Genomic DNA, 13,770 nt, shown 5'->3' with positions numbered 1-13,770 from the left:
GGAAAAAAAATATGGATAGAAAAAAACGGTGCAAAAAAAAACGCGGAAAAAACAGAACAAACAAAAAAAAAAAAGGAACGTGCGGGAAAAAAGGAAACCGAAAAAGAAAAGAAACCGTTCGAAAAAAAACACGGAAAAAAACAGAACAAACAAAAAAAAAAGGAATGTGCGGAAAAAAAGGAAACCGAAAAAAAAAAAAAAACCGTGCCACCGCCTGTGCCACTCTCCACGCGCGACACGTGTCCAGTCGCGCGAGAGAGGACGCGCGCGACTGATCGCGTATTAGCGTTCTCGATCCCGACCCGTTCAGTCTGGGTGAAACACTGAAACCTCCAAACGCCAGTCACCGGCGGCACTCCGAAAAGGCAAGTCCCAACCCGTTCCAGCCCAACCCAGCCTCCGCAGAAGAGCCCAATAGATTCACCCTCATGGGTCGCCCCGCCGGCCCACTTTGCACGCGAGTATTGCCTGCGCAGCCCAACACTCGGACCGTACAGCCCACAGAAACCTTATTGTCGGCCAAGGCCCAAAGGCATCTCAAAACACTCGAATTCCGGTCCGCGGTTGCACACCACAAGACAGTCGGCAGAAGAGTTTTTTGACTCCTCAATCCATTGAACCTTCCTGTCCCCTTCCTTGATGCAGGTTGGTAATTACACCGAACAGCGACGTCTCATCCAAGTACGCTTAAATATCTCGTTCATTTCAACATTAACTGCTCCTGTTCGTCGAATGCAAAATCGGCAGACAGAGACCGGACGACCATTCTCGAGGCTAAAAACGTCTAACGTTGAACAAAGCAAAGCAAGTAATTGCCATGTACAGATGTACTCGTTGGTGATGACAGTGACGGAATCCCCATGTTGACCTGCTCGTCTACTAACCCAAGGTTAGCTTATCCGGTGTTGATTAAACCGGCGGCGAGGTAGTAGTAGTAGTAGGGCTTTGCTCTGGTCTTGCAAGTTAGGTTAGTGATTAGTAGCAGCAGAAAGAGTGGAAGATTTAGAGGATAAGGGATAGTTTGGTCATGTCGGATACAGCCTTGTCGGGCGCGCCGCCGGCGGCGAGGTCGGAGGATTCGTGGAGTCAGCAGCAGAGCTACAACTTCAGCGGGCGCGTGCTGCTCACGGCCGTCGTGATCCTGTTCGTGATCGCCGTCGTCTTCGCCGTCACCCGCGTCTTGCTGTACTACCTCGTGGTGCGGCCCGGCGGTGGCGGCGGAGGCCGTCGTCGTGGCGGCCTGGCAGGGGGGATCTTGCGGTCGTTGAACTCGCTCGGCGTGAGCGGTCGCCGCGGGCTGGACGCGTCCGCGCTCGCCGCGCTGCCGGTCACCGCGTACCGGAAGAACGGCGGCGGGGGCGGTGGTGGGGAGGGCTCCAACCGCGGCGGGCCTGGCGCCACCGCCGCCGACTGCGCCGTGTGTCTGTCGGAGCTCGCCGACGGCGAGAAGGTGCGGGAGCTGCCCAACTGCCGGCACGTCTTCCACGTGGAGTGCGTCGACGCGTGGCTGCGCTCCAGGACCACGTGCCCGCTCTGCCGGGCCGAGGCGGAAGTACCCAAGGCGAGGGCTTCGGCGGCGGCGACGGCGACGGCGCAGTCGTCGTCGTCGCTCGGTGACGGAGGAATTACCGTGGTCGTGACCATACACGGCGGCTCTGACGAAGCCGGTGGCAGGTCAACGGCGTTGACTGGTCAACCGGGATCCTCGAACTCTCCTAGCTGCGAGGCTGCAAGGAATTGAGGATCGACGATGACGACGAACTTCAGAGTTGTGATGTGATTCTTTATTTTGCTATAGGAGCTCTATCAAGTGTAGATTGTGAAACGCATTTGTGATGTGATTCTTTATTTCTTTCCCATATATAGCTAAGAAACAACTGCATAATACATTCCCCGCAAAAGAAAAAAAAGCAAAAGTAAAGTGCTTCTGTGGTAATTGTTACGAGTTTTGTTCCATTGAATATAGTCAAGACGATTGCATAGCTTTGACATTTGTGCAATACCCAATTATCTAACACCTCATCTCCTCCCTCCTCACTCCTACCCTGCCGCCATGACTCAATTGAGAGTCCACTTGATGCCGCCGCTTCCTCTGTCGTCGTCTAGCCTTATTGGCCGGTCAGAATGCGCCAATGGTGCCAGCAAGGCCCCACAACCGGCCTCATCCCCTTTCCTAGCTTTCCTTGTAGTTGGCCAAATGGGCCGCCCGGCCCGGTCCGAGCACGACAAGGCACGGCCCGATCGATACGTCGGGCAGTGTTGTGCCCGCCCATGGGCTGCACCAACAGCTCAGGCACGGTTCAGTAAGAAGGGTCATGCTGGGCTGGGCCGAAGGCACAACAGGCCGGCCCATCGTTCTCCTTGGAATAAGTCTATTTTTCCTCCCTCATCTCTTGGGTTGTGTCTTATATGGGTATAAATAAGTCTATTTTGAATCCCTCATATCTTTGGGCCATGCCTTATATGGCTAGAATAAGTCTATTTTTCCTTCCTAATCTATTTGGCCTCCCTAATCATTTGACCTGGTCGTGCTAAGGAAGAGGCCCAGGCATGGCCCAGCTTTCGGGCCATGCCGTGGGCTGGGCCGTCGGGCCCCGACCCTTTTGGCCATCAATAGCTCTCATCCTCCTCAAGCTGATGGCGGCGAGGTGGCCTTACCCAGCCATCGTTCACGTCTCTAGCAGCTCCCATGGCTAGATTAGCCAACACCAACCACATCCTCCTCTTAGGCACAAGCTTCAGTTTGCCCTTGCCGCCAACACCGACCCACTACCTTCCTCCATCCCCACGGCTTCATCATCGGCACCGGCTCCTCGCCTCCTGCCCATGTCGATCGCCCAACGCTTGGCTGCCTTTTTCCATGGTCATCACTCTTAAGCCAAACGATGTTCTCCCTCTTTCCCCTCCCCATTTCCTCTCTCACCCCAACTCAATACCCTAAAGCGCAACTCGCAGGGACATCGCCGGATAGAAGAGAAGTGTTGGGGTCGCTGGAACATGAATTGTGAAGAAAATCCTAAGGTTAGAAATTTTCAAAGTTTTGGTCTCAATTTTCTACCAACAACCATTTAGCAATTCTGACTATAGAAGGGCTTTAGGGATTGATTTCCATATAAGTTATATCTCTTCACTTTTGTTGGTCAAATTTGTCTTCTCATCATTATTTGTTAGATACTTTCATGTTTGGCTTTTTATCAAAAACAATGTGATTAGTAGTTGTAGCTTCTGTTGAAACAAAGGTTGGATTTTATATAGAGTAAATTTCACTTTAGGCCATCATTTTATTACCGATGTTTCACTTTGGACCACTCTTTTATCTATTATCTTAAAAATACATTTGTCAGATGTAAACAATGCATTTGTAAAGTAAAAACAATATAAGTTGCATGTGACTACAACATAATTTCTATGTGACTTTCACATAATTTTGAACTATTAGATTTGCTTTGAGATACATGAAAGAAGGGAAGGAAAAAATCACCGTGTGCAAATGGGTGAGGAGATTTGATGATGCAACCTCCACTTCACAAGAGTAGCTTGTTACTATGGTATTTTTGAAAGTTTCGTATAAGTTATACTGTAGTTACATGCAAGTTACATACTACAATATAAATGCATTACGGTTGCACTACACTTATATCTGACAATTTTTTTAGAGAAAATTTATCGATAGATATTATAAATAGTCTCAGATGCTCCCACCTCTCCTTCACCAGTTACCACCTTTCACCGCCTACATTGATGATTAGCCACCACGCAAACCTACACCACCATAGCTACCGGCTTGAGCTAAACTTTTGCTTCCATGCTGTTTCTCTCTTTCTCCCTCTCTTTTCTTATTACATCCTCAGATTGTCAGATACCAAACGAATGAAACTATCCTGAGAAAAAGTAAGATTAATCAACCATATCAGTTCATATCTAAGAACAAACATATTTGAGAATGGACAATAGTAAAATTAGGGATGTACTTCAGAAGCTGTCGGAAGGAAGGTAGGACCTTCCTCTTCCACCAATACAACTGAGACCTCCACGCGGTTCTACCGTCGCCACCACAAATGAGTGCACATGTATGAGTGCACAAATTGGGGCGAATTGGACTGGTTTTGTCTGGTGTCTTGTTCTACTCAAGCTCAACTTGACCCATTGGCATTCTTACACCTTTAACTAAAACCCAATGAACCGGCTTGACCCACTTACAGTGGTTTGGTTTGGATTGGGTTGACAGGTTAATTGGTTTAATTTTCAAAAACCATGAACAACCATACATACATGGGCAAAGTCTTTCTGCATAGGCTAACGGAATACCATGAAGAAAGAGGACCAGGGTGGCATTTCTTTGATAAAGTAGGTGAAATCCCGCGTGTTGTTGCGTTTCTTTGAAAAACTAGGTGAAACCCCGCGTGTTGCTGTGGGAGTTTAGTATGATAACAGTAAGTAAAAATAATGTGTAAAATAGCTAGACAACATAACATTACGTAAGTTAATGTGGTCTATGATAATTTAAATTTAAATAGTATATAGAATGATGATTTAAATGTAAAAGTAAGGTGATATGACTTTATGAAAGAAGAAAAGTATTGAGATAGTTTGGACCGTAGATTAATCATCTAAAGGATAAAAACAGTTGAGGTGATATGGCTTAATTAATGAGAGAAGAAAAGGTGAGAGATAATTTAGACCATAGATTAATCATTTAAGCACTAAAAACAATTGATGTGATATGACTTAATGAGAGAAGAGAGAAATAACATTGACGAAGTGAGGATGAACTATATAGGTACATAGCATATTATAAAAAAAATAAAGATATAAATTGAAATATTATGTGAATTATGTGGGATGATGATTTAGCATGCTTTCATTTTAAAAGCTCTAAAATTTAATAATTATAAAATAATAGATAATATAGCTTGTTCGCATTATGTTCAAATTTGATGATTGTTAGTGGATGATGATGTGGCATTTTTGCATATTAAGATTTAGGAGTTAGTGGGTTATAACTTTATAGTAAGAGATGATTCGATTGTATGATAGTATTTATTTTTGTAGAACTTGTACTTGTTGATGATAGAACATAGATTCTAAAACTTATCGATGGCAAAACCTAGATTTCCTCTGAATTTTTATTTTATTCTGATTTTCATTTAGTCGTATATAGTATTTGGCTCGAATTTTTCAGTTTTTTTCTATTTTTAATACGGAATTAGATATTTTTAAATCGATTTTTCAACAGGGATTTACTACATATGTTTCAAAAGGCGTATTTTATTTTGTTAAGACAATAATTTAATCAACAGTTGCTCTATTAGAATATTATTTGTGTAATAAAGAAAATATTAGAATATCATAAGCAATTAGTTTTTTTATATTAATAAATTAATTTTGTGTGATAAAATTATATCGTAGAGTAATCATTGGTTAAAGTCTTGACCTAACGAAACAAAACACACCTATATTTTAAGATGAAAGTAATAATATTCTTCGTCTAATCTAAACCATCATATATAATTGTCTCCCATGCTAATATAAGTGATATATATTTTTTATTTGGTTTATTTGCTAAATCTAAGCTTTTTAGGGCGAACGTGAACACATAATTTTATATTTCCTTAAGTAAGATAACAACTTGACAAATTCTCATAGAGAGAGTGTACAAGGTTTTCATCCTTGTTAACCTCAAGGGTAAACGGCTCAAGGACATTATCTGATGAACTTCAACCACTTGCATGGATAAGACTAATTATGGAGTCTCTTGAAACTTTTCATTATTGCAGTTTCCTCTGTAAAATCTTTCATTTTTTCTTAAAAATAAAGTATGATAATTAATGCATGCGGTTTGTCAGTTACTTGTGCCAAAGCATTCCAAAAATAGCAAAGATCCAACACTCCACAATTAAAGGTATCATATAAAAGGTATTTAAGTATTGCTATAGATACTTAGGTAGGAAGGGTAAAAGGATAATTTTCTTAAGAGATGAAAAATGACATAATTGTCGTAATATTAGTTGGAGGTACATTGATACCGCATCGGTAGTTCATGACCATCGGATGCTCTAATTCTCCATTGCATTATTTGCGTACTTTTTTTGTGATTTACATATTGTTTCTAAGAACACGGTCGATTAAAATATCAACAAATTATTGTGTGGTTTCACGAACTTTGTGGTTGGTTAAAATATCCAATCTGAGATATTCACGAACTTTGTGTCGTATTTTGAATAAGACGAATAGTCAAATGTTAGTCAAAAAGTCAACGACGTTATACATTAAAATACGGAGGAAGTAGTTTACTGTGAGCAGTTTTCAATGAAGAGCATCATCATGTGGACCCCACCTTTCTAACCCCTCCCACTAAAAGGAATTCTAGAGGCGAGACAAGTTTAGTTCACACGTGCCCTATACAGGGTATATCTACGTGCATGTAACATGCATGCGTAGTGGTACGTGCGTGCGTGCTCATTCTTATTGTAAAAAAAAAAAGAGAGAAAAAAGTTAGTTATCAGGCACACATTTTACGAGCCTAAAATTCATCAAAATCAATAAAACCACATATATTATTCGCATTGCCTCAACAAACAAATATTATTTTGCCACGAGTCTAAAATTTATAGTTGGCCATAAGGCCCGAGGCCCGAAGGCCCGGCCCACGGCACGCCTTTTTGGCCCGGCCCAAGCACGGCACGGCCCGACTTGGGTCGGGCCCGTGCTGGCCCGGCCCGACCGTCGGGCCGTGCCTGGGCCTCCCCACCGGCACGCTGGGCTGGCCCGGCACGGTCGGGCCGGCCCGGCACGATGGGCCGGCAGGCCAGGCCCGGTACATAAAGTATGGGGACTAAAAATAGACATATAAATGTAACTGTCTAAAGAATAGGGACCTTAAATAGACTTATTTTAGCTATTTATATACCCCAGCCCAAAGAAGAGGGAGGTAAAATAGACTTTTTGTAGCTGTACATATGTCACAGCCAATAGGAGGGAGGAAATTTAGACTTATTCTGAGGAAAAGCACGACGGCCCATCGTGCCTTCGGGCCGGCCCGGCACGGCCCGAGGCGTGTTGGGCCGTGCCTGGGCCGTGAGTGCGGCACGTGGGCTGGCACGGCACGGCCCGGTGCGTCGGTCGGGCCGTGCCGGCCCGACAAGCCTCGGCCCAGGCACGGCCGGGCCTGGGCCGTGCCGTGCCGGGCGGCCCACATGGCCAACTATACTAAAATTCATCAACATCAATAAAACACATATATTATTCTCATTGCCTCGACAAACAAATATTATTTTGCCTCCAAGAGGCCTAACTAAATAAGCTCAATTATCGAGACACATCAGCATTTTCCAAAATGCTATCTAAGAAGAGACAGACAGACAGACAGACAGACAGACAGTCGGTTCCTAGTTCCTCAGAACCATGCACCAGCATCACCAGTAATGTTGTTTCCCCAACCGGACGAAGACGCATGCTCGACTTCCGGCAAAGCAGCTTCAGGAACACCACCAAAATCACCAGCAGGAGGAACGCCCATGTTATCAACCCCGGAGCCGAAGTAGATCTGTCCATCATAGAGAGGAGAGGCAACCAACTGTTGGTAGCCGAACGGGTTGTCGTCGTTGCCTATAGCTGCAAAGCCTGCGTCGCCGGCGCCAGCGGCCACCGGCTGTGCCTGTGAGAGCCCCACGTTCTCAAACATGTAGTCATAGTTTTCATACTCTTGGGGTTGCTGCTGCACGGCCAGATCTTGGTTATACTCTTGTGCTGCAGGTGGCAGGTGAGCTTCCAAAGGCATCTGCAATGGAGGTGGAGGAAGAGCATGCACAGATTTCTGATCAGCCATTATAAGTGATTCTTGGAACAATGGAGCCTCGAGTGGGAAGTGATCAGCTCCCACTGGCATCAGCAATGGCGTTGGTGGAGGAGCATGGACCGGTGCTTGATCAGGCATGAGAAATGGTTCTTGGATCCATGGAGCCTCCAGTGGCATGTGAGCTTCCACTGGCATCTGCAATGGCGTCGGCGGAGGAGCAAGCACTGGTGCCTGATCAGAAAACAGAAATGGTTCTTGCATGAACGGAGCCTGCACTTGCAGTGGCAGGTGAGTTTCAGCCACAGGCATCTGCAATGGCGATGGCAGAGGAGCAAGCGTCGGTGCATGATCAGAGAATAGAAATGGCTCCTGCAGCAATGGAGCCTGCAGTGGCAAGTGAGTTTCTGCCACAGGCATCTGCAATGGCGCCGGCAGAGGAGCAAGTACTGGTGCTTGATCAGCAAACAGAAATGGCTCCTGCAGCAATGGAGCTTCCTCCCGTATCAGAGGTAGTGGTGCTAGCTGTGTGCTGACCTGTGCCGGAGGCGGAGCTTGCTGTGATTCAAGAAAGGATGGCTCCATCCCGGCAAACCGTGGTGGTCGCAGCGGAAGCAGACCAGCCCATGGCGACCCCTCCACCGGAGGTGGAGGCAGCTCAGGGATCCAGAGAGACCCTCCTGCTGCTGGCGGTGGAGGTGGAGGTGGCTGATCAGCGACAAATGGCGGCGGCGCCACAGGAAGCAACTGGTTATGAGGACCGGACAGATTCGGCCATTGCGGCAGCTGCAGCTGTTGCTCCGGCTGCGGCGGTGGTGGCGGCGGCGGCGGTGGAGGTGGCACGCTAGAGCCCTGGATTGGCCGCTTGCCACCGCGACGACGTAGCGGGGGTAGCCGCACGTTGAGTTCCTTCTTGATCTCAAGCATCTCAGCTAACAGTTCATTCATCTCGTCTGAGCTGAGCTTGTCGGCCTTGGAGAAGAAGAGCTTCTTCTTCTTCGTGTCACCCTCCTCTTCGTTCTCCTCCTTCTTCTGGGCCATCTTGAACCGAGCTTTGGATGCTTTCGTCGTCTCATCCTTCTCGGCAGCTTCACCCTTCAGCCAAGCCAGCTCCCTCTCCAGCGGCGCGATCCTCTCCATCAGCTGCTCGTCGGCGACCGGCCGCGCCTCAGCCGCCGCCTCCTCCACGTCGCTTGAGAGGGCGGCGTCGACGACGGCCTGCACCGTCGGCGTCCCGACCGCGTGGAACTTGCTGCGGTTCTGGTCCTCGATGACCACGGCGACGCTAGCGCCGGTGAGGATGGAGAGGTCGCTGGCGCACTTGAACAGCCCGTTCCGCCGCTTGAAGAAGGTGATGTCGCGCTCCCTCTCGTCGTCGACGTACGCCGCGCCGGTCCTCCTCGCCCTCCTCGGCATGATCGGCGATGAGGGGATCGATGGAGGTTTATACCAAAAAGAGATTTTGTGAGAGAGGCGAACCCTAAAATGGAAATTTAATAAAAGATTAGTTTATAGTGATAGACATATAAGCTAGATCTAAAAAATATAAACATAGCTAGATCTGGAAAAAAAATTATAGCTAGATCTACACTCTTGTTTCTGGATTTAATTGCTTTTAATGTTAAGTGGTTCCAAATAGCTAGTATATACATAATTATATAGATGCATCTACCATTTTTGTTAAAAAATAAACTATGGACATATGGCTAAGCATACATATGATTCATGTTAAAGAAGAGCATCATTATCAAAATTAAGGAAGATGTGGCTACTTGGGTAAGCTGGAGCTGCGAAGCTCCGTGAGTTTCCTTCGTTAGGAGATAACTCCTGATTTTTTTTAATCATTTTACGGGCATGATACTTGATGGCGGATGGCCTGTGTATATATATATATTTTACCGCAATCGTTCACTGCTCTATTAATACAAACACGGTAAAACTTTTGTCGCCTCTTTAAAAAAATGTTAGTGAACATCTAAAATTAACTACGTCCATATAGCTCCACTACTCTATCAATACAAACACGGTAAATCTTTTGTCGCCTTTTTAAAAAATGGGTTAATGAAGACCTGCATCTAAAATTAAATACGTTCATATAGCTATGCATAGATATGAATCATGTCGAAGAAAACATGCATCTCCTCTAATGGAGAACAGGATGTTTACCTTAGCTAGGGAGATTACAGAGATCTCTGGTGGAGAAGGAAACCATTAAGCGAGAGCTACAAACATCTTGCCACCTTGTTGGAGACCAGTCATGGTGAGACAGGCATCCGAAAGGAGATGGAAGAAACTACTAAATGATTTCTTAAGAGGTATATGTGGCTATAGCAAGAATGAGCTCGATGAAGAACAAAGAGGGGGAGGCCGCCTTCTTATATAGGGAAATGAGGGGTGTCATAATAAGAAGATTTTATCCAATGTGTTTTTGATAAACATGCAAACTATAGAAATCCTACCAATTGTCACTGACAGGATGGTCATCCTTTTACATGGGTATGGTGGGTCCATTTGTCAGTGAAAATTGGTTCTAACGAATAGTAGCATTATGTATAAGTTCAATAAGAAAACATTACAATGTTTCACCCTATGAGCACACTAAACCACTCAAAATTCATCACAGTATGGATCAACCAAGTGTGCTAAGAAAACTCTATTTTCTATGAAGAAATCAACGTAAAATTGTAGCTCCCCGCTTAAACCCTAAGTTCACCTAGCAGCATTAGGTCGGGCCGGGTTTCCCGGGCAAAGACATAATACTATTTGAATGATGTGGGTGCAACTAATTATTAAGAATAGTCCGTTATGTCTAAAGCCAACGGTTTCGTATAATGATTAGTTGAACTATAACTATGGTCCCACGTTAATATAATGTGGCGCTTCAACATCGTAAAGACATGGTACATAGTAAAGTTATTCCATTTAAGTTGCCACAATACTAAAAGTTATTCTTTTTTTTTCTAATAATAGTTCTCTTCCAAGCAACCTAAGGCTATTTTCGGCACCCCTTTTCTGAACGACTCTTCCTCGTTTTCCGCTTGCACGCTTTTCAAACTGCTTAATGTTGCTTTTTTGCAAAAAATTTCTATACGAAAATTGCTTAAAAAATCAAATTAATTCATTTTTTTAAAAAAAATTAGCTAATACTTAATTAATCACGCGCTAATGGACCGCTTCGTTTTCTGCACGAACTGTTCCGGTTAGGAACGTGGACTAGCGAACACAGCCTAAATCCTACCAGTGTCCCCATTCAATACACAAAATTTTCATAGAAGATTATTTTCCACAAGCAATACTTCCAGCGTGTTGTACAAAATAGGAGGCCACATTTCGTTCTGCCTGTGTGATTCCAACGTGTCATATGCATTTCAGACGAATTTTAGCCGGCACAAACTAGCTCATTTTTATCTTCCAGTAAGCCGTTTCAATCTTGCAACGCCAAGTCAACATTTTTGTAGCAGTTACTAGATAATTGCGTACAATAGAAGCGTCTGCATTGTACCGTAATTCCCCTCCGTCTTTAACCCCCTCTTTTTTGAGGATAACCGCGTACGTTTTCTTCTGCCTTTTTATAGGGTATATAATAATATAATCTTGTACGTATACAGTTTTAGATACAGAGCTTGGATGAGGACGAAAACGCCCGTTACCAATCACAGCCAGACGCGGTAAAAAAAAAGACGCGTAAAATCAATAGCAAGCAAATAAATTCACCTCATTCCATATCTGTATTTACTAACTATAGCAAACATTTATTCGCTTTCACACCAGTAATAAAGGTACCGAAAAACTGTCAACGGAACGGAAAATACTGTAACGGAGCTGACCGCTATCATCATCATAGGAAAAGGTAAAACTGGGAAATGGGCTAACTGAAACCTGTGGGACGGGCCCATGCGAACGCAGGCCGGACCGTACTGCTAGGCGGGCCGCCAACTTGGGCCAAACAAACAAGGGCCTAGCTGGTCCAAACCAAGCGACAACGTGGCAATCCAAGCGCCAGCTCAGCACACACGTCGTCTTCTCGTTTAAACAGAAAAGAAACGAAGGTCAACATTATATACGGTTCGTTACTAAGTTCACGGTCTCACAAGTCACAAAAGTCCCTTCCTTCCACCACCACCACCATGTCGTCGTCAAATGGCACGACGACATACTTGCCGGGAGGAGAGGCGGCCGGCGGCGGCGGCGGCGGCAACTCCGGATGCTGCAGCACCACGACGTTGTTCGGCGCGTTGGCCGCGTCGTTCGCCCTGAGCTTCTTCCTCATCACCATCTTCATCTGCCTTCGAGCACTCCGCGTTGCTCGTCGCCGGCGTGATCGTCCCCTGGTCATGGAGCAGGAGCAGCGGCGGCCGACGCCGCCTAGGTTCGGCCTAGACGCCGCCGCCATCGCGCGCCTCCCGTCGTTCCCGTACGTGCGAGCCCGTGACGACGGCGAGGTCTCGGACTCGGCGTCGTCGTCGTCGGTGGAGTGCGCGGTGTGCCTCAGCGCCGTCGACGAGGGGGAGACGGTGAGGCAGCTCCCGGCGTGCGGGCACGTGTTCCACCGGGAGTGCATCGACATGTGGCTCTCGTCCCGCGCCTCGTGCCCGGTGTGCCGCGGGAAGGCCGCGCCGGCCGACGAGCTCGCCGACGCCATAGTCGCGCGCATAGCGGTGACGCCCGACCTCGTCGGGCCACGCGTGTCTATGTCCGTCGTCGTGCCGGTTGAGATGCTGAAGGGTGAAATGGTGGGCGCGTCGTCAACGTCGCGTGCCGCGTCGGCGCCGCCAGAGCAGCTCGATGCGCGAGCGCCTGGCCCGGAAACGGACTTGGAGAGTAAATAGCAGTCGTTTTCCGGTGAGCCTTGTAAACTCTGCTTTGTTTTTGGATTTACAAAATTTGAGGAGCGTGAAATGTTGTATATATGTTTTGAAATTTACATTAGTCGCTTCTTGTTCATATTTACTTATTATTCTTCTCTAGTTTTTAGCATCGTTGCGGAAGTGCATGCAGCTGATCGATTGAATTATATCATCCACCAGATATTCAGATTGAGATTCGATCCAGTAGGACTCTAGCTAGGAGGTGATCGACACGGCAGCACGTATGTACATTTACACACAAAAAAAAGAAAGAAAGAAAAAGCATCCTAACGTGCGGTTAAAATGTTGCTTTAGTCCCTTTTAGGGACATTGTTTTTTGTAAAGATGTTTTCAGACATAGTTGACCATGCAAACATGAAATTAACCAGTTAACTTGAAACCACGACATGTACACGCTGTTTTATCCCCCTTTGAAATTTTCTCCAATAATTCCAGTAAATAAATGGTGTCTGTAATCTGTTGTATTGTTAGACCAAGTCATGCAACTTTCTTTATGGCACCACTCGCAAAATTTTATTGATCCACAGCTATCATATTCATGTCGCACCTCCCTGATCAGGCATTAGAAGCTGCAAAATGTGAATTGGCAAAATGAATTTGTTAACTCATCTGTGGGTATGATCATCCAAAGTATTTGAATCCATTTTACATAGTACAACATATAACTTTCAAAAGAAAAAAAAGATATCGTTGTTTTGGTGGAGACAGATTTCGCTCAATATATAATAGGAAAATACAGGAAATGCTAAAGAAAATCTGACAGTAAGCAAAACAATATGTTTTTTAAAAAGGAATTTAGAATTCAGCTGTCGTTGTCATAATTCTCAACCCTTCAATCATTTCAAAATTAATCAAAGCAAGATCTTGAAGTAGTATTAAATCTATTCACTTACCCTTTTGATACATATGGTAGCGAAATGGTAGAGCCCATCGATCAGGCTGTGTAGTTTTTTTTTTTTTTTGAAAATTCACCGGATCAGGCTATGTAGTCTTCCTACCCTCTCCACTTCCCTTGCTTCATCGTATTTAAGGTCATCGAGTATTTTTTTTAAGATAATAGAATAAAACATCATGATATTTACTCAATCAGCTACAACCAATTATTAT

General features: G+C 45.4%; 3 protein-coding genes across 3 annotated transcripts; 2 read left to right on the top strand and 1 right to left on the bottom strand.

Moving 5' to 3' along the window:
* The first annotated feature begins 734 nt into the window (after nt 1-734).
* LOC4325572 (RING-H2 finger protein ATL46) lies at nt 735-1,982 on the top strand. Its single transcript, XM_015793842.3, has one exon. It carries the CDS (start codon nt 1,028-1,030, stop codon nt 1,739-1,741), a length of 714 nt encoding a protein of 237 aa, XP_015649328.1. The 5' UTR covers nt 735-1,027; the 3' UTR covers nt 1,742-1,982.
* Nucleotides 1,983-7,396: 5,414 nt separating this feature from the next.
* LOC107275362 (pollen-specific leucine-rich repeat extensin-like protein 2) lies at nt 7,397-9,211 on the bottom strand. The gene has a single exon (XM_015781392.1). The coding sequence runs from the start codon at nt 9,209-9,211 to the stop codon at nt 7,397-7,399; it is 1,815 nt and encodes a 604-aa protein (XP_015636878.1).
* A 2,663-nt stretch (nt 9,212-11,874) lies between these two features.
* LOC107278375 (RING-H2 finger protein ATL39) lies at nt 11,875-12,739 on the top strand. Its single transcript, XM_015793770.3, has one exon. It carries the CDS (start codon nt 11,923-11,925, stop codon nt 12,622-12,624), a length of 702 nt encoding a protein of 233 aa, XP_015649256.1. The 5' UTR covers nt 11,875-11,922; the 3' UTR covers nt 12,625-12,739.
* The last annotated feature ends 1,031 nt before the right edge of the window (nt 12,740-13,770 follow it).

This window comes from Oryza sativa, chromosome 1 (genome assembly GCF_034140825.1).
Source record: "Oryza sativa Japonica Group chromosome 1, ASM3414082v1".
NCBI lineage: Eukaryota > Viridiplantae > Streptophyta > Magnoliopsida > Poales > Poaceae > Oryza > Oryza sativa.
Note: the sequence above shows the minus strand (reverse complement) of the source record. Positions and strands in the feature narration are given on the sequence as shown.

Coding starts and splice junctions, on each gene's coding strand:
- LOC4325572 (XM_015793842.3), top strand. CDS start 1,028: ATGTCGGATACAGCCTTGTCGGGCGCGCCGCCGGCGGCGAGGTCGGAG.
- LOC107275362 (XM_015781392.1), bottom strand. CDS start 9,211: ATGCCGAGGAGGGCGAGGAGGACCGGCGCGGCGTACGTCGACGACGAG.
- LOC107278375 (XM_015793770.3), top strand. CDS start 11,923: ATGTCGTCGTCAAATGGCACGACGACATACTTGCCGGGAGGAGAGGCG.